The 18537-nt window shown below is 36.4% G+C and overlaps 3 protein-coding genes across 3 annotated transcripts in view; 1 reads left to right on the top strand and 2 right to left on the bottom strand.

Moving 5' to 3' along the window:
- The window catches only part of Pgi (glucose-6-phosphate isomerase), a 40373-nt gene extending 35456 nt beyond the window's left edge, over nt 1-4917 (top strand). Inside the window, exons 9-10 of the mRNA XM_089102743.1 lie at nt 1278-1344; nt 4165-4917. Of these exons, the coding sequence (XP_088958869.1) occupies nt 1278-1344; nt 4165-4285 (188 nt within the window). The 3' untranslated portion in view covers nt 4286-4917. The remainder of the gene's footprint in view (nt 1-1277; nt 1345-4164) is intronic.
- A 1450-nt stretch (nt 4918-6367) lies between these two features.
- LOC148942544 (uncharacterized) lies at nt 6368-6742 on the bottom strand. The gene has a single exon (XM_089102300.1). It carries the CDS (start codon nt 6740-6742, stop codon nt 6368-6370), a length of 375 nt encoding a protein of 124 aa, XP_088958426.1.
- A 1174-nt stretch (nt 6743-7916) lies between these two features.
- Nucleotides 7917-18537, bottom strand: part of LOC148942543 (glucose-6-phosphate isomerase-like) — a 50540-nt gene continuing 39919 nt past the window's right edge. The window contains exons 4-5 of the mRNA XM_089102299.1: nt 16533-16722; nt 7917-8183 (exon numbers count right to left, since the gene is read on the bottom strand). Of these exons, the coding sequence (XP_088958425.1) occupies nt 8170-8183; nt 16533-16722 (204 nt within the window). The 3' untranslated portion in view covers nt 7917-8169. The remainder of the gene's footprint in view (nt 8184-16532; nt 16723-18537) is intronic.

The following is an 18537-nucleotide window of genomic DNA, read 5'->3' as shown; positions in this document are numbered from 1 at the left end:
ACTCTCTGGATTGTACAAAGCTTCTTCAATAGTTTTCTAAACCGAACATTGTCAGGGAAGCTGTTCTATCATAAAAAGTTTACATAAATTGTAAGTTCAGTTTTATCCGTAAAAGTTCTGCCTAGCGAGAAGAAATATGAAAACGTCAAGTATTTTAGATAAATCCCTTTTTTGCTGATTTGTTAGTTACTTGAAGCCCTTCAAAATGAATTTTTTCCTAATAAGCACTTCAGAAATTAGTTCGAATATTTGTACTTTTTCGGTATACTCTAGTGTCAAAGGCCTTGAATTAAAAAACAAAAAAAAATAATAAATAAACTGCGAACTCGGAATTACATAGGAATGAATGCTCTGAAACGAAAGGAAATCGTCGCTGAATAAGTTTTAAAGTTATATAAGTATATTTTTAAACTAAACTAAGTTATAAAATGAAACTGAATAAGTTTTTTAAGTTATATAATTTTTTTTAACCACTTCACACATATGGCCAAAAAAGTCGGTCGACTAACAAGTTTCTTCTGGGTGGCCCAAATAAGACTGAAGGATTAAAATTACTGTATTCTTTTTATTTTATATTCTTGTTATTGCCGAAGATTGTCCTTTTCGGCCAACCGTCTAGGGCTAAACGGAAAGTAGGTCGTCCTCGTCTTGGGTGGGAGGACGTCATAAAGAAAGATTTAAAGGAAATGGGAACTTCCTGGGAGGGTGTAAAAAGAGAGGCTTTGAATAGATTGGGATGGAGGAGGAGCGTGCGTAGCTGTGCTGGCCTCAGCCGGCTTGATGCTGCGGTGAGCTGTTAGTAGTAGTAGTTTTCATTTTACTTAACCCCCAAGTTTCCTACCCGTTAACTCCAAATAATCTGCTAAAACGAAAAAACCACATAACTGAAAACAAAAAGCTATTAGGTATGTTTAGCCCTTCGATCTAATTTGGCCTACCTTGTACATTATAACGAAACAATTAATACTTCTCCTTTGTCAACCATTTTTTTAGCCTCATTTCTAGGTCTGTGAGAATTAGTGGAGGTGGTGCAGTGGGTATTTTCTGGGAGAATTCTTCTGCGGTGGGGGGGGGGCTGAACGCAATAATACAAAATTAATACCGACACTGACTCAAGGTCAACACAACTCCCACTCTGCCCATAAGTTCGTAGTGCTAGATTATTCAAAGAAGGTTCATCGGAATGAGCCACATAAACCTAGTGCATTTTTGAGCAGCGCTAGTTTTTATAGGTAATCGAAGAATTATTCAGCTAAATAACTTTCTTTTCTTTTTAGCGATGTACGAGCATAAAATATTTGTGCAAGGAGTTGTATGGGATATCAATTCCTTTGATCAGTGGGGGTAAGTTTCGCCGTCTCTGTTCTCCTTCGTGAATATTAGTTTTTATTTTTTGCAATTTTATTTAATTCACTACTGTATCCATATATAAAGCCAAGAATGGCTTTTTGTATGTGTGTATTTTCTGTACATGGGCAAATAAGTTAAAAACGTGGAAATCTATGCAAAAGAATATTGGAACCATGAGAGTAGAGTTAAAGTGTAAAAATCAGGTAAGCATTGGCTAAAAAAGTAAAGCCAAAAACCCTAAAAATATGAATTCATGATAACAAGCGTTCAACATTTTCAAGTTTGTATTTTCTGTGCGCTTTTCTCTCTGTATAAAAATCAATGTAAATTAATCAACCTAGAAATCCAAAAATCAATACAGAAATATTTGGAACTATGAAAATAGACGTAGACTATAAAAATGTGGAAAATTTGACCAAGACGTTTTTCAAGGAAATTTTATTTTTCTGTGGTGTAACTATCGGGAAAGTAGACTAATCCTGTAACTAAAAGGAAAGCAGGTCGTCCGTGGTTGGGGTGGGAGGATGTCACAAAGAAAGATTTAAGGAAATTGGAACTTCCTGGTAGGGTGTAAAGGAAAAGGCTTTGAATAGATTGGGATGGAGGAGGAGCGTACGTAACTGTGTTGGCCTCAGGCGGCTTGGTGCTGTGGTGAGTTGTGTTAGTAGTTGTAATAGTAACTCCTTAATTTCGTTTTAAATTATCTTTTTAGTAATTGTTGGTTCTGATCGCAACTTGATCTTGTAGAGATATCAGCTCTGTATTAATTCAATAAATTGAATCGAATAATTCAATAAACTGGATCGAATAATTCAATAAATTGGATCGAATAATTCAAAAAATTGGATCTATAAAAATTCAGTAAAGTGGACCGAATGCTTTAATTGGTTAGGATTGAAAAACTTAACTGAGATGATTATCATCGAATTGTTTTTTTTATTCAACAAAGAGAGACAAAAACAAAAATACATCTGGGCTATAGAATCTCGCTTGCCCGAGCGTCCAATGTCATAGGATACGTTTGTTTAAGGACCAAACTAAAGCAAACTAATTAACTTTCATAAGCACAGAATGAAAAGAAAGGACATTAACGTAAAGCAGTAACGTAGTTACGTTTTGTTAATTTCGGTGATTAACGAAAATAACTACAACTTCTTGGTTTACCCCCCTAGACAAAAAGAAACATTTAGTTTGCTTATTAAGCAGACATCATGTAAATTTTTAGAATCATTATCAAGTGAATTCTATAGTTTATAACCTTATAGTTTATATTATATTATTTACAACCCCAAATTATAGTTTATATTTGGGGCTGATCTAGCTGAAAGTGAAGTAAATGCAGACGTTATATACATTTAAAGAGTGTGCTAAAGACAATGAGCAACTGGTAAGTTGGATCTCCAACAATTTGACTTGAGAAGGTGAGATTCAAAACTACTTGTGCCACTCACAGAAAACGTCTGATAACGTATCAAGGCCGTATCCAGGGGGGGGGGGGGTTACCCGGTTTGAACCCCCCCCCGAAATTTTTGACCGACTCGAAAATAAGTCGAAAATTAGTAAAACATAGGTAAAAATCAGTAAAATTAGTCGAAAACTGAGTCAAAAATTAGTAAACCCCCCCCCCCCCAAAAAAAGTCAAAAATCAGTAAAACCCCCCCTGAACAAAAATCCTGGATACGGCCCTGCAACGTATATAAAAAATTAGGAAATTTCGAAAAAAATTGGATGATTGATATTATCAATCTACAATGCATTAGGAGCAGCTGAAAATTACCAGTAGATAATTAGTCAGCATTCTTTATTATAAATAATTGCTATAGGTCAGGACCAAGTCTGCACAAATTAGTCCTAGCTAGGGAACATCTTGATGGGTTGGCTAAGGCAAATCTTGGCTAAGTGACTTCAGGCTGGTAGACCTACTGGGAACAAAATTTTGGTTCCTTTACTTCTTTATTTATGTCATCATTACAGCTTAAAGAGCTTGTCTTTGATTACCCAGCAATGTCTGACGTTCATTACAAGATATACGTTTTTTTTTGTTATTTGTTATTTGGATTTTTTTTTAGCTTAATTTTGGTCCAATAACTTTCATAGGGTACACAAACTTCAATCAGTCAAAATCTCTAAAAATTTGACAGTGTATCAATAAATGCAACGAAAAATTGCATCCAGTCCCCTAATTACTACTACTACTACTAACAACTCATCGCAGCACCAAGCCGCCTGAGGCCAACAGCTACGCACGCTCCTCCTCCACCCCAATCTATTCAAAGCCTCCCTTTTTACACCCGCCCACGAAGTTCCCATTTCCTTTAAATTGGTCCCCTAATTGGTGCAATTAATAGATGATTATAGTGAAACACAGGGGAAAACTCGTTATTACATAACACAGAATTTTATATCAAAGCTTGATGTTTATTAAGGAGAATATTCTCGGCTTCGCCTTTAGATAAATTTTCGCTAGATTTGTATGGCATTATTTTATGGCTTGTTTAAATATTACTCTTGTTGGATTTTATCATATTCTTTTTGAATAGTGTTTCCCGTTCTTTGTTCTTAACAATTACGATCTATAATAATAAGAAATTGACGAACGATTTTTTGTTAAATTTTAAAGTCGCGAATTCATTAAACTGGATATTACACCAAGATTTAGGAAATAAGCCAAGATCTTAATTTTTTATTTTATTTATCATTGTTAATGATGTTGTGGTTTATATTATCCACATTTTGTGTTTCATAACAATTCCTAGTATTTTAGTTTTTTTTTCCTACCTAAATACCCGATTTTAAAGTGTTGTTTTTCTGTAGGGTGGAGTTGGGAAAGCAGCTAGCGAAAGCAATCGAGCCAGAATTGCAAGACAACAACCCGGTGTTAACCCACGACGCGTCTACGAACGGGCTGATAAACTTCATTAAAGAGCACTATTGATGCCTGGTTGAATTTAGTGTTTGACTGTATGCACATCTTTTATTTGTGTTCATTCTTAATTTGAGTTTTATGTTGACTCGCGAATGTGATTCTTTTAAATTTAAGTGTTGTGATATACATACTTGTAATATTTGAACGAAGTTAATTGTACATAAAAATTTTTAATATAAAAAATGTTAATGATAAACTATTGTCAGAAGATTATATATATTTTTTTTTTTTATTATTTTTTTTGTACAAGCAATATATTTGATTTAGAGACGCAATAGGTGTTAAATTAACACAGCTTTATTAATTCTTGTGTAAAGTGAATGGTAATCCTTATTTTTATTTTTTTTTCTGGGGGGGGGGGGTCTAAACTTTATCGCAGTTTTTGCTCAGACATATAAATAGATTTCATTAATAAAATTTGTTTGTCTCCTCAAACATTTGCAGCAAGTATAAACGTTCGTGACTCTTTGGACTAGTGTGATATTGGCACAGAAGGGGCGACTCCTTTCAGCTGTTATTTTCTGCGATTTTTTTTGTGATTGAACAAATAAGTTTTGTTCAACAAAACTGTTTGAAAATTTTGTTCAAATTTTTTTTTTAATTATTTTTTTTTTCTTAGAAAACTGTCTTAAGTCTTTTTGTGCAATAAATAGCTTTTATCGTTTTGAAATTCACATCTACTATTTGATTCTTCACTAGTTTTCCAGAATGTCTCGCTTACGTGGGCTAGGCTGGAAGTGTAGTTTGTAAGTTAGTTAGAGAGGCTGCGTTAGTTAGGGAGGCTGGAAGTTTAGTTTGTCCCCTCCTCCCCCAGAAGGAATTTTGGGATGGAGTTTAGTGCTAACCTCTGGCCAAAACGGTTATTCTTATGCTCGCAACTTATTTTGAAATATGTTTCATATTAAAATTAGGATAACGAGTGGGCGGTTTTTCTTTCTTTTGAAGAGTTTAGAGTTTTCTTTTGAAGAGTTAGAAGAAGTTAGGATTTTAAGGTCTTAGAACTCAGATTGGTCTTCTGGAAGCCATGGTAATGTTAGATCTTGAATACAGCTCTAAAACGTTGAGGTTTTCAAAGGAGGAGGAAGACAAAATTGTAGTTCTACTTGAATGTTTAGGTCTTAATGAAAATAAGGCTCAGACGGTTAGGCTACGTTTTTCAGATGAAGTGTGAAAGGCAGCGGCGTCAATTGAGGGGATGATGGCATGTACATCCCTAGATCTTAAAAAGTATTGTTTTTTCATTTATATTCAATGAAAATGCCTTGTTTTTGTACTTTTTTTTGGACATATTACGAATTCCCCCTACCCTCCCCTAAAATTTTGTCTATTGACGCCACTGGTGAAAGGTTGTCAAAAAACACCGACAAGGCCGTGCCCAGGATTTATTTTCGGAGGGGGTTTTACTCAAAAAGAAATTCGGGAGGGGGGGTTAGACACGAAAAAAAAAACGCATATAAAATTTGTTTATATCCATTTTTGTTACGTTTTACAAGTGAGACAAACATGTCGGGGAGGGTGGTCAAACCTCCCCTCCTCGGGGTACGGGCTTGAACACTGGCAATCCTGAGGCCAAAAAAGCAATACGTCCTGTCCTTGGGTGGGTAGAAGATTGGAACTTGATGGAAGGTAGTCGAGATGAAGCTCTAAATAAGGTGATGTTAAGCGCCTGAAAAAAGGCGGATGCACAGGTGTTCTTGACTTGGGTAACTTCGGAGTGTGATGAATTGTAGTAATAATTGGTCTTACCTATATGCTGAAGTCGCGTACCTCTGGACGTTGCTATGACGTTCGGTTAGATTCAGGTTCCGTCACTTAGGTCAGCATAAGGACTATTTTGCCAAGGAATATACAAAAACTTGTACACCTCAGATCGAAAACTTTCCCACTTGGGCAAGGCCGTACCGAGGATATTTTTCGGGAGGGGGGGGGGGGTTACAAAAAAACTAAAAACGCATAAAAAATTTCTTTATATCCAATTTTGTTACGTTTTTACGAGTCAGACAAACATTTCGGGAGGGGCGGGGTTCAACCCCCCCGTGGGTACAGCCTTGCACCTGGGTGAATTTAAAGAACATGGCAACTAGAACTTACTTAGAACTTAGGCCCTCCTGAGTCATCTGCGGCATATAGGACATCGACGAAGCCTCGATAAACGTCACGTATTGGCGTTGCGGCGAGTACATCCTCCGACTGGGGTTGTAGTGATGTGTGAGCACTGTGTAGATCACGCTCGTACATGCGTCTAAGCGTGTTTCTTGGTCTTCCCCTCTGTCGACGCCCATGCGGCTGCCATTGTTGAACCTTGTATGGGATTCTAGAGTCCTCCATCCGGAGGACGTGGCCAAGATAGCTCCATCTCTTCTTCTTAATCACTTCAGTAATAAGCGGCTGGCCAGTTCTTCTGCAGACCTCGATGTTGCTGAATTTTTGACGCCAACCGATATTCAGCATGCGTCTCAAGCACATATTTTCGAAAGCTGTGAGTCGTCTCTGGCCTAATATCTAGTTTCCAGCACTCACTGGCATACAATAGCACGGACAAAACGTTGCTGTTAAAAAATCACAGCTTCAGTTCAAGCGAGTACTTCTTTGATATCCATACTGGATTAAGTTTATTGAAACTAGGCGTGTAGTATATTTGATTGATTAATTTTGTAAGCTGATAAACAAATTAATGACTGAACAATTCCGCTTGTCTGAGCCCAGCCCTGTGGGCATATGGGGGGTGTCCTATATTTTAAAGCCAAAAATCATGGAAGAAGTAAGATATAAATGTATTAAGACTATTTGTTGCTAAACTAAAATGTCACATGCCAAGTGTACATTACGATTGTAATATCCCTTCCAAAAAAAGATACAAAGTGTAATTTATTAGTAAAACTTTATCGCTTGGTACAGATCATCAAAATGGGATCGTGGCTTATAAGTCACTAGGACTGCCTTAAAGAAGAATAATCTTTGAAAAAGAGCAGGGTCTTAATTGCGTCAAAATCCTAGGGGGGAGGGTCAAAGTTGGAGCCGACCTCCCAAAGTCAACTGAAAAATGATCCATATAGCCCCATAAAGGCCAAGGTATACTAAAGACAACTGATCTATTTCTGGGGATGCTTGAATTATGTAGGTCTATTTTAGTTTTGACGAGATTTACGAAGACCTTAAATTTCAGCTGGGAGGGGGGGCTAAAAGCTTGTTTTTTCAACCTTCACACTAGGGTTAAATGTAGGGATCGGTCGCTATGAGTGAGGCTGGAAATTGGAATTAGAAATAATTAGAGGGAGAAGGGGTGAAACATTGAACAGATTAGGGTTGTAAGCCTTTGTATACTTCACGCAGTCAGTATCTGATTGGCTTCCAAGAGAGCTTGACTTGCCGGGCATTTCTTTAAACATATTTTTTTTGGTTAGAATTCACTATCTTGCACAAGGCTTGAATATATACTTTCAGAACTGGGGGACTGTACTACTTCTAACTTGAGAAATGGCAGGTCTAAAGACCCAACAAATATCAGCTCGTAAGTGTAAGTTTTCCTTGGAGATGTGGAAGGGTGGATCTTGCTGTTCTTTGGAGATAAGATTAAACTGCGTGATTGGTAGTCTTGCTAATGAATGGCTCTAATTTTGGAGAAGACTAAAAAAAACGTACAACATATTTAATTTCATAAATGTCTACAAAAAGTAGATAGAACTGATTCTTGTTCTTGTTAAGCAAACACTAAGGTTGTTTTTTATTTTCTATGTAGAATTTCAAATCTGTTTATATACATCTGTGAAAAGGTTCCTGATTTAAGTTCCAAGCAGTCTATACTGCTATATCCAGTGATTGTGTTTAAGTAGCGCCATCTATAACTCAAATCACGTGATACGAGCAGTTAATAGACGATGAGAGGGCAGGGCTTAAATTGTGTTCTCTGAAACAAAAACAGAAAGAAAATAAAAAGCTTTAGAAAATGAATTACTGACCTGAGCAGATTGATGTAAAGTCAGGTTTTAGTTTAAGGGTCCAAATGCCCGAGCGAGTGGAGGCGGACAAAAAAAAAACAACCTGCGATGGCGGTTTGTCTGATAGTCGGCTTTTTGGGCATTGAGAGGTATGAATAACCTGAGGGCGAAATACCTCTTCGTACGACCTTTTCAATTTAGGAGAAAATTCTTGTTAAAACTCCCTTCACTTATAGTTATTATTTTGTGTTTCTTGAACAAAAACACTGCAATTCATCCTCTCTTCTGAACTGAACAGTAAATTCACAGAATTTTTACTTCTATTTGTTTGATTTCCAAAATTGCTTTCAGTTTAACTGCATCCTAGCCTCTTCTCTAACTTATGCCTGGATATAAAAGTAAGTAAGTAAGTAAGACGGCACCCTTAAGCAAGGCCGTAACCAGAGGGGGGTTTGACCCCCCCCCCCGAAATGTTTTTTTTACTCGTAAAAACGTAACAAAAATGGATATTGTGTGCGTTTTTTGAGTTTTTTTGTGTAACCCCTCCCCCCCCCCCCGATTTTTTTTTAGTAAAACCCCCTCCGAAAAAAAATCCTGGATACGGCCTTTCCCTTATGGTCCAAACCGGCAGTGCTGATCTCCATTTCGTGGCCCTTCAGCCAGGAAGTGCAATGGTGGGCTGGGGGCCAGCCATCCTCCGCTTTCACACACCCTTCCGGCTTACCTTCCCCAGATTTCTTCAGGTACCCATTTAGAGCTGGGTCGACTCTGGCTGAGCTTACAGAGTCACACCACTGATCCTCGTCCCAAACCAAATAATGTACCGGGAGCAAAATGCGATATATTTAAAATACAAGATTCTTTCCTTCTAAAGATGATTTGGACAGAAATCAAACGTCCCCTAATTGAGTTCAAATACCGCTTCCAAGAGTCTAAATTCTTTAACAGCAAAAAGAGAATTTGCGTTCTAGCTTCAGTCAAACAACGACGCTAGCCATTCGAATTTAGCTGAGATAATTAGTAACAAAAAAAATGCTACGCTCAATATTTCTAAGGAAGTTTAAATGGTAAGAACCGTATGAACGCTTGAATCATCAGAAATATTTAAAAGAAATTATTGGACGAAAGGTTCACATCCTTGGGGCCACTCGGGCCAATTATGAGCCCGTTCTTACAGCGCAGGACTGAAGAGCTACGTTTGATAGTGGGGTAGAAGTACTTTTAAAGATTTTCGTAAATCAGAGTCAAAACCACTAAGACAAAATTCTTATATTCTTCCATCGTTGTCACCGTTTTTGTCATTTGAAGTGACCCATTGCTGTGCACCTAAGTATGTAAGTTCAATAAATCTATTGCCTTTTTTTTATCTGTGTTTATTTCATTTTATATGTCTGCATCTAGTCTAATAATAGGTAATTAGTTCGCATGTCTCCAAGGTAATGCTCCCAGAGGAATCTGATCTCCAGATAGTTCAAGAAAAAAGAGGCCACATTTATATGTCAACATATTCTATTTTCTCCCAGCTTCGTCCACGAAAACAACAGTTACCTTTGATCATTGTTTCTTCGACCACAAACCATATTACGTGTCAGGCAACATTATATTTGAATCTCAGTATCCAGTGCTTTATCGAACTATATAATCACATAAATGCTGAGAACCCCATCGGTCAGTACAAGATATAAATACATAGATATCACCTTGGATACCCATTTTTGGACCCCAGAATCATTTGACAGCATAATGATGGTATTTGAAACAAAATGATATTTAACAATATTTGAAGTTAAATGATATTTAAAGACATTTGAAGATATTTGAAGTTAAAGACAATTTGAAGTTTAATTCTGAGAACCCCATCGATCAGTACAAGATAAACGATATTTAACGATATTTGAAGTTAAATGATATTTGAAGATGTTTGAAGTTGAAATTAAAGACATTATGTTAAAAGAGTCACTATAGTTGGATGTCAACCCGATCCAAATCCAAACTTCAATTCCCCCGTGATTAGCCTAGGAATCACCGCAAAGGGTAATCGACGCAAGCCATGAGCTAACAATTTCATAAAAGGCACAAATGAACAATTTTCCGCGAGAATACATTCTCTATGTGCCTCAAAATATCCTAAAAATGATATGCTTAGAAGAAAATAAGCGCACGCCCAGTGTTCGACCCCTTGATGATAAAGCACACTATGAACTATCAAAGGAAAAGCAGGTGAGAGAAAACCTTGATACCGTAAGCCAACACCCGCAGTTGGAACTGGCATTTCCCATTTGAAAATTAGAGGAGGCTAATCATGTGAACACAATCATGCTTGAACTGTCCCCTGAAGAAACCAGAATTTAAGCGCTTCAAAAAATTTTGACAAGACGAAACAAATGGAGGACCACGATTTTCAACAGGATGATTGCGCACAATCAAGACTTGACCTTAATGAAATATATGCGAAATTAAATATGGTACGTCCTAATAACTGGGATACATTAAAAATCCCAATCGTGAAAGCGTTTTAATATTACCAGTGAATATGGCAAACCCGATATTGTTTGTTATAAATCATTCATGTATGTACCGCTAGATGTTCAAGTAGAATTAGGTGTAGTGTTATCATGTTATCCGTTTAATGTAGTGTAGATAGAATGTAGTATGTCATATAGACAGCAAAATAAAAAAAAAGCCTTGTAAAAATCGAAAAAAAAAACAATCTTTAGTATAGTAGCTAGCCTAGAACCATGAATAATCTTAGTACGGTAGATGAATTTTAGATAGGGATGTAGAATAAAATAAGAAAAGTAATAGAGAAAATTTTTAGCACTCCTGATTAAGCCAGAACATAAATATAAAATAATTATGTAGAAGAAATAGTTAATAAATGGCGAAAATTTTAAAAAGCCCAAAAGCAAGCAGTTTGTAATGACGGGGCGTAATTAATTGATGGGAAGGGTTATATGTACCGGGAGCAAAATGCGATATATTTAAAATACAAGATTCTTTCCTTCTAAAGATGATTCGGACAGAAATTAAACGTCCCCTAATTGAGTTCAAATACCACTTCCAAGAGTCTAAATTCTTAAACAGCAAAAAGAGAAATTGCATTCTAGCTTCAGTCAAACAACGAAACTAGCCATTCAAATTTCGCTAAGATAATTAGTAACAAAAAAAATTCTACGGTCAATATTTCTAAGGAAGTTTAAATGGTAAGAACCGTGTGAACGCTTGAATCATTAGAAATATTTAAAAGAAATTATTGGACGAAAGGTTCACAGCCTTGGGGCCACTCGGGCCAATTGTGAGCCAGTTCTTACAGCGCAGGACTGAAGAGCTACCTTTGATAGTGGGGTAGAAGTGCTTTTAGAGATTATTGGTAAATCAGAGTCAAAACCACTCAGACGAACTTCTTATATTCTTGTCAACGTTTTTGTCATTTGAAGTGGCCTATTGCTGTGCACCTAAGTATGTAAGTTCAATAAATCTATTGCCTTTTTTTATCTGTGTTTATTTCATTTTATATGTGTGCATCTAGTCTGATAATAGGTAATTAGTTCGCATGTCTCCAAGGTAACGCTCCCAGGGAATTGGATCTCCAGATAGCTCAAGAAAAAAGAGTCCACATTTATATGTCTACATATTCTATTTTCTCCCATCAAGTTCACGACCTTTGGGCATAATATCGCCTTTAACGCGGTCAGTATTTAGCACCACATTTAGTATAGCCAGCCAATTTTTCATAGCTACAAGCAAAATTTTCCCATCGCCACAAATACCAAAATTTTCCGTCGCTACAATAACTGGCCACGCCAGGGATCGAACCCGAGTCCCTTAAACAAAGAATTCTCAACCTAGCGCACGTCCACTTAGCCAGGCACGTCTTAGGTTGTACAATAGAAGCTGGCTCATCTCGTTGGCTTATATTTTTGTGTGTGATTATTTATCAACGGTGTTAATTTGAAAATTAACACAGCAAACTGTAGCATATAGCCTAAAGCTATATCCAGGGAGAAGGGTGGGGGGTGGCGGGGTTGTGAAGTTAAACTGAAATTTACTTCGGGAAAATCTAAAATCGAATAAAAATTTTATAAATCCAAATTAATAAAAATTTAAAAAATTTAAATAAAATTTAGTGGTTAGTCCAGAAGAGGGAATAAAACGAACTTTAACAAAATAAATTACGTCAAATCTTGAAATCACAATCAAAAGAAGCTCACAGGAAGCATGAAGAAATATGATAATGAATTGAATATATCACAATGCCTACTAAAAATCACAAAACCTAATCACAATTGCACAAAACATGAGCAGCTTGAACAAAACATGAGGAAACAAAGAGTTCCTAACCGAACTAACAATTTCCAAAAGAGGAAAAACCAATGAAATGAAGCTCATATTCTACAAAATTTACATAACAACAAATAAAAAAAAAATAAACAGTCGTACCAATGAGCAAATACATTTAAAAGTATGTTTTGTCTTTTTGCATAGTGTTTGTTCTCCAGTTTTAAAGGCTTCAGGTTGTGAAGCCGAAATATTTACACTTTTATTATTAATTTTAGTATAATTACTGTTACTTTTTTGAAATCAACGTATGAAAAAGTTAGTTCAGAAATAACTGCGTATTCTAGCAACTGTTTTGTCTATGGAAAGGTTTCTTTTTTTTCAAAGCTGGATCTAATATAATCTTACGGAGCAAATTTTCCATAGCTTAGACTTTAAGTTATGGAAAATTTGCTCCGTAAGATTATATTACCTGGCATATAATCTGGAGCCATGCTTGTGTGAAAGGTTTTACGGCGTAGTATGAAAGCATCATTAGACCAGCTAAACTATGGACGGCATAGTTTTGCAATATGCTTAAGTTTGAATATATTATAATTATTGAACGTTGCTGTAGTTATTGACTTTGTAAACATTTAGCTTGAACAGAATCAAGCAGGGCCTTAGAGGAACCAAGAATCTCGTTGACCTTTACTATGATTAAAAAAAAATTAATATGTTTTATTTAATTAACACAGTGTAATTCATTAAGCTTCTAGCTCTATATCCATTTTTACATTATTTTGTTTTAGGCTTTATACCCTAATCGTCACCGAAGTCCCTACAAAATATCCGCTCAGCAAGTTGCAAACTCAATATCAAAAGATGGCGCTATACTCGTGACCTCGAATTCAAATGTTTCTGTTGTTAAAAATGAGTCAAAATCTAAAGACGGTGAAGCACTTTTGAGCACAAGCTCAAGTTAAGTTCAAGTTAAGTTTAAGCTCAAGCTGGTAAGTTTTTTCAGTGCTTTATTTGTTTTATCTTTTTTTTGTACTCTTTTGAAAAATCTTCCATACCTGTAAAAAATAAAATAAATAAAATGATAAATAATATATAATAAATCTTATCAAAAGCAAAGCTGTAGCGTTGCCTATAGTAAAGGCCTTACAGCTCCTATGTTTTTAATTTATTTATTATAATTTTTTTCAATAGGCATTTCATATGGAAGGGGTGTTCGTATAATTTTCGGAGAGGACTCATTCGATTGGAAATCAGAAGTTCGAGTGCCCTTTTTAAGAGTCAAAAGTGATCGGGGGCAACTACCCCCCGACGCCCTTTTTTCCCAAAATGTATCCGATAAAAAATTTGAGGTAGCCATTTTTTTGAAAATAGTTCAAAGATCGGATAACATAAGCTCCGTTGTCGACATAACCCTCCAGTGCCAGGGAGTAGGCGTTATAGGTTATGCCCTGGGGGCATATATAGCTCTTATAGAAGGGATGCTCGTATAAACTTCAGAGAGGGATCATTTAATTAGAAATTGAAAATTCTAGTTCACTTTTTAAGTGTCCAAAGAGATCAGAGGGCAACTAGCTCCCTTCCCCTTCCCACGCCCTTTTTTCCCCAAACCCATCCGATAAAGTTTTTGAGATAGATATTTGTTAAAAATAGTTCTAACATTAGATAACAAAACTCCGGTGTCGACACATACACCCAGAGCCCAGGGGCAAGTATCTTTAAGTTATGCCCCCGGGGCATATAAGGTTTTTATGTAATGGTTGGTCGTATTAACTTCAAAGATGGCTCATTTAATTGGAAATAGGAAGTTCTAGTTGCCTTTTAATGAGTCAAAAGGAGTCAGAGGGTATCTACCCTCCCCCCACAAACACACCCTTGTTTCTCCAAATGCATCTGATCAAAATTTTAGGATTGCCAGTTATTTTGCAATAAAACAACGATCAGATAAAAAAATTTTCTGGGCCAACATACCCCCACCCAGATCCCGGGGAAAGGGATGTAACTTATGGCCTGGGGCATTTAAAACTTTTATGGAAGAGGTGGTCACAAAAACATCATAGGGAACTCAAATGATTAGAAATTGAAAGTTCTAGTACCCTTTTTAAGAGTTAAAAGTAATCGGAGGGCAACTAGCACCCCCTCCACCCTCTTTTCCCCAAATGCGTCGAATCGAATTTATTATATAGCCATTTTGTTCAAAATAGACTAATAGACCGAAGATCATATAACAAAAACTCCTGGGACAACACAACCCCCCCAGAGCCTGGGGGCAAGTTTTAAACTATGCCCCGGTGGCGTATAAGGTTTTTTTTTATGGAAGGGATGGTAATATCGACTTCGGAGGGGGCTCATTTGATTGTAAATCGGAATTTATAGAGCCTTTTTTAATAGCCAAGAGTGATCGGAGGGCAACTAGTCTCTTCCCTCCCCCCATCAAGGCCCTTTATTCCCCAAATGCATCCGATCAAAATTTTGAAACAGCCATTTTGTTCAAAATAGTTTAAAGATCAAATAACAAAAACTCAGGGGTCGACACCTCTCCCCTCCCCAGAGCCCGGGGGGACGTGTTGTAAGTTATACCCCGGGGGCAGTAAGGTTTTATGTAAGTGGTGGTCGTATAAACATCAGAGGTGGCTCATATTGGAAATTGAAATTTCTAGTTACCGTTTTAAGAGTCATCGAAAGTGAATAGCGGGTATATACCCCGTCCACACACCCTCTTCTCCCAAATGCATCCGATCAAAATTTTTGGGATAGTCATTTTGTTTGAAACAATCCAACGATCAGATGACAAGAAATTTAAGGTCAACATATCCCAACCCCTCAAAATCCAGGGGAAGGGTTGTTAATTATGCTCCGGGGGAATATAAGGCTTTTGTGGAAGAGGCAGTCGTATAAACTTCGAAGGGGGCTCAAAGGATTAGAAATTGACAGTTCTAGTTCCCCTTATAATAGTGCTTGAATATATACTTTCAGAACTGGAGGACTGTACTAATTCTAATTAGAAAAATGGCAGGTTCAAAACCCTAAAAATATCAGTTTGTAGGTGTAATTTTTATTTGGAGGGGGCAGGGGTGGCTCCAGGATTTTTTTAGGGGGGCGCAAAATAGGTTGATCCGATAAAATTGAGCCAGGAGCAAGTTTAATTAACGCAAACTTGAGTTAATTAACTAAATTACACTACTTTAGACTACGCTAGGGGGGCGCCCCCTTACCCCCACATCTGGATCTGCCACTAGGAGGGGGGGGGGGAGAATGGGTCTTGATGTCCTTTGGAGACAAAATTAAACTTTGTGGTTCATAGTCTTTTTTTCTGAGTGCTTCTACATTTAAAGAAGGCTCAAACAAACTTCCAAGAGATTTAATTTAAAAAATGTCTACAAAAAGTAGATAGTACTGATTCTTGTTCTTGTGCAGCCAACATTAAGCTCGAATTCTATTTTCTATGTAGCATATCAAATATGTTTTTATACATCTGTGAAAAAGTTCCTGATTTAAGTTCAAAGCAGTCTATACTACTATATCCAGTGATATATCCAGTTTCTTTTCGCAATTGGAGGCCGCAAAGTAATAAATATAATAATATAATACAAATTTTGGCTTCACTGTTTAACTTTTTATCTCTGACATATTATCCAGCTTTGGAAAAAAAAAACTTTCCATAGATAAAACAGTTGCTAGAATATGCAGACATTTCTGAACTAACCTTTTCAGACGTTGATTCCAAAAAAGTAACAGTAATAATACTAAAATTAATTAGGTATAGCAAAAATAAGTGTAAATCCGCAGGAATGTACTCAGAGGGAGGATTTGAGCCCCCACCCGCTTGCGCCCCACACAAAAATCTTAAATTTCTAGGGACTCCTTACTTAGAAGAAGAAATTTATTGTTTTCTATTGACCCGCTCAAAAAAAAAAAAAAAAAAAAAAAAAAAAGGCCGAAAAAAAAGTGGCGCACACGTCTGTAAAATAATTCTTTAGACACCATGCTAGTAAAACATTTCTACACCAACAATTGCAAACCACAGATAGACAACTTACGTCCTATGCAATTGGCATTAGTAATAGTTTCTTGTGTTGTAAAGGTTTTAGATGTAATGATAAAAAGGGTAGATTCTGGGTTAACTTTAGCCAGGGTCGTTGCCAAATGAGTGCCGTCAATATTTGAAACAAAATGGACCCGAGGACCAACAGCAAATGCTTTAAGTGCTTCTGTTACAATTAAAGGACCCTAAAAAAGCAAAAAAATAGATCAAGAAATGTTATGCATCGAAGTACTGTCTTCAAAATAAAATAAATGAATATAAATGAAATATGTATTGAACCGTTCTTCCTCCGAAATATGGATCCTGAATTGAAGCACTAAAATATATAAAAAATGAAAAATTTGAGTGAATCAAATACTACTTACTAAATTTCCCCATTATGTAAATAATTTCTGAGACCACACTAGCTAATCATGATAAAACATAAAATGTGGATTTTTGGGAGCCCGTAAAATTTAGGAGCTGAACAGCCTTAAAGATAAAATAATTTATACATTTGTGGAGTAATAAGTCTTTCAGGTTGCAAAATTCCTAGATCCTTTCGTACTAAACGAGTGAACTTATCGGTGGGGTCTGAATCTATGGGCTTGTAAAGTACCTTTAGGATAAAATAATTTCTTTGGTTGACCGAGTAACAAGAATATACTCAGAGCCTTACATAGACTCAGAATTGAACTATATTAAGGACATTTTATTTTGCAACGGCTACCCTATAAAAATACTTGAGACCATTATAGACAAAAGACGAAAAAAGGCCGAAAAGAATGCATTAAATCCACAAACCCCAACAGATACATATTACACAGAACTTTTTCAACAACGGCAAAGATAAAACCAGCCCCATTCTGGGTAGTGGTGTTTATAGAATTTCTTGTTCTTGTGGCTGTTTTTATGTTGGTAGAACCCAACAGCAATTGGGGGAGAGGCTATCTGAACATGGGTCCTCAATCGACAAGGCCATGAGGTTACGCCAAAGGCCTGTGGTTTTTGATTCCGCCTTGGCGCAACATATGTATGAGAGTCCACACCATTTCATTTTGTTTAACGAAACCTCCATTGTTACCCCCGTTAAAGGTCTCATTTAGGTTTTCAGGGATTCAGTTGGGACGAAAGATCACCTTCACCGATAGTTAGCCCATAGTAGAGACTCTGGAGAAACTTTTCTAAGTCCCAATTATATTAAAATTATGACTTCTGACGATCTTTACGAATATCGACAAAACTATATTTTTGAGTCAAAAAGATGCGCTAATAATAATCAAACTGCAAAACGATCAGCTTTTAAGAGTGTTTTATGCAAAATTAAATGGGGAAATGCCATTTAGACTTGTGTTTTTTATTCAGTTACCCTTTCACCGTTGCTAAGAAAGGGTCATCCAATCTTAATTTGAGTAGAGATGCCTCAGGAGGTCCAGGACGACACCCCTGCTGCCACCTACAACCTTTTTTACATAATTTATGTCTGTTTGTTGTCAGTGAGAATTTGATAAAACAGGAATTTTCTCACATTTATGTCTGTTTTCTTGGATGGTTATGTGTGTAGGTCAATTTATTTGATGTTTTTCATGGATGTCATCAGTAATTTATGGATGTTTTTATGGTTTTTATCAGTGAGAATGAAAAAACAGGAACTTTCTCACATTGATGGTTGTTTCATGGACGGTTATGTGTGTTGGTCAATTTATTTGATGTTTTTCATGGATTTCAACAGTAATTTATGGATGTTTTTTATGGTTTTTGTCAGTGAGAATGGAAAAACAGGAACTTTCTCACTTGAAAAAACAGGAATTTTCTCACATTTATGTCTGTTTTATGGTTTTTGTCAGTGAGAATTTGAAAAACAGGAACTTTCTCACTTTTATGGATGTTTTTATGGTTTTTGTCAGTGAGAATGAAAAAACAGGAACTTTTTCACATTTATGTCTGTTTTATGGTTTTTGTCAGTGGGAATGAAAAAAACAGGAACTTTCTCACTTTGATGGATGTTTTATGGTTTTTGT

This window comes from Artemia sp. Qi Xiang Cuo, chromosome 16 (assembly GCF_049724085.1).
Source record: "Artemia sp. Qi Xiang Cuo chromosome 16, ASM4972408v1, whole genome shotgun sequence".
Taxonomy (NCBI): Eukaryota; Metazoa; Arthropoda; class Branchiopoda; order Anostraca; family Artemiidae; genus Artemia; species Artemia sp. Qi Xiang Cuo.
Note: the sequence above shows the minus strand (reverse complement) of the source record. Positions and strands in the feature narration are given on the sequence as shown.

Coding starts and splice junctions, on each gene's coding strand:
- LOC148942544 (XM_089102300.1), bottom strand. CDS start 6,742: ATGTGCTTGAGACGCATGCTGAATATCGGTTGGCGTCAAAAATTCAGC.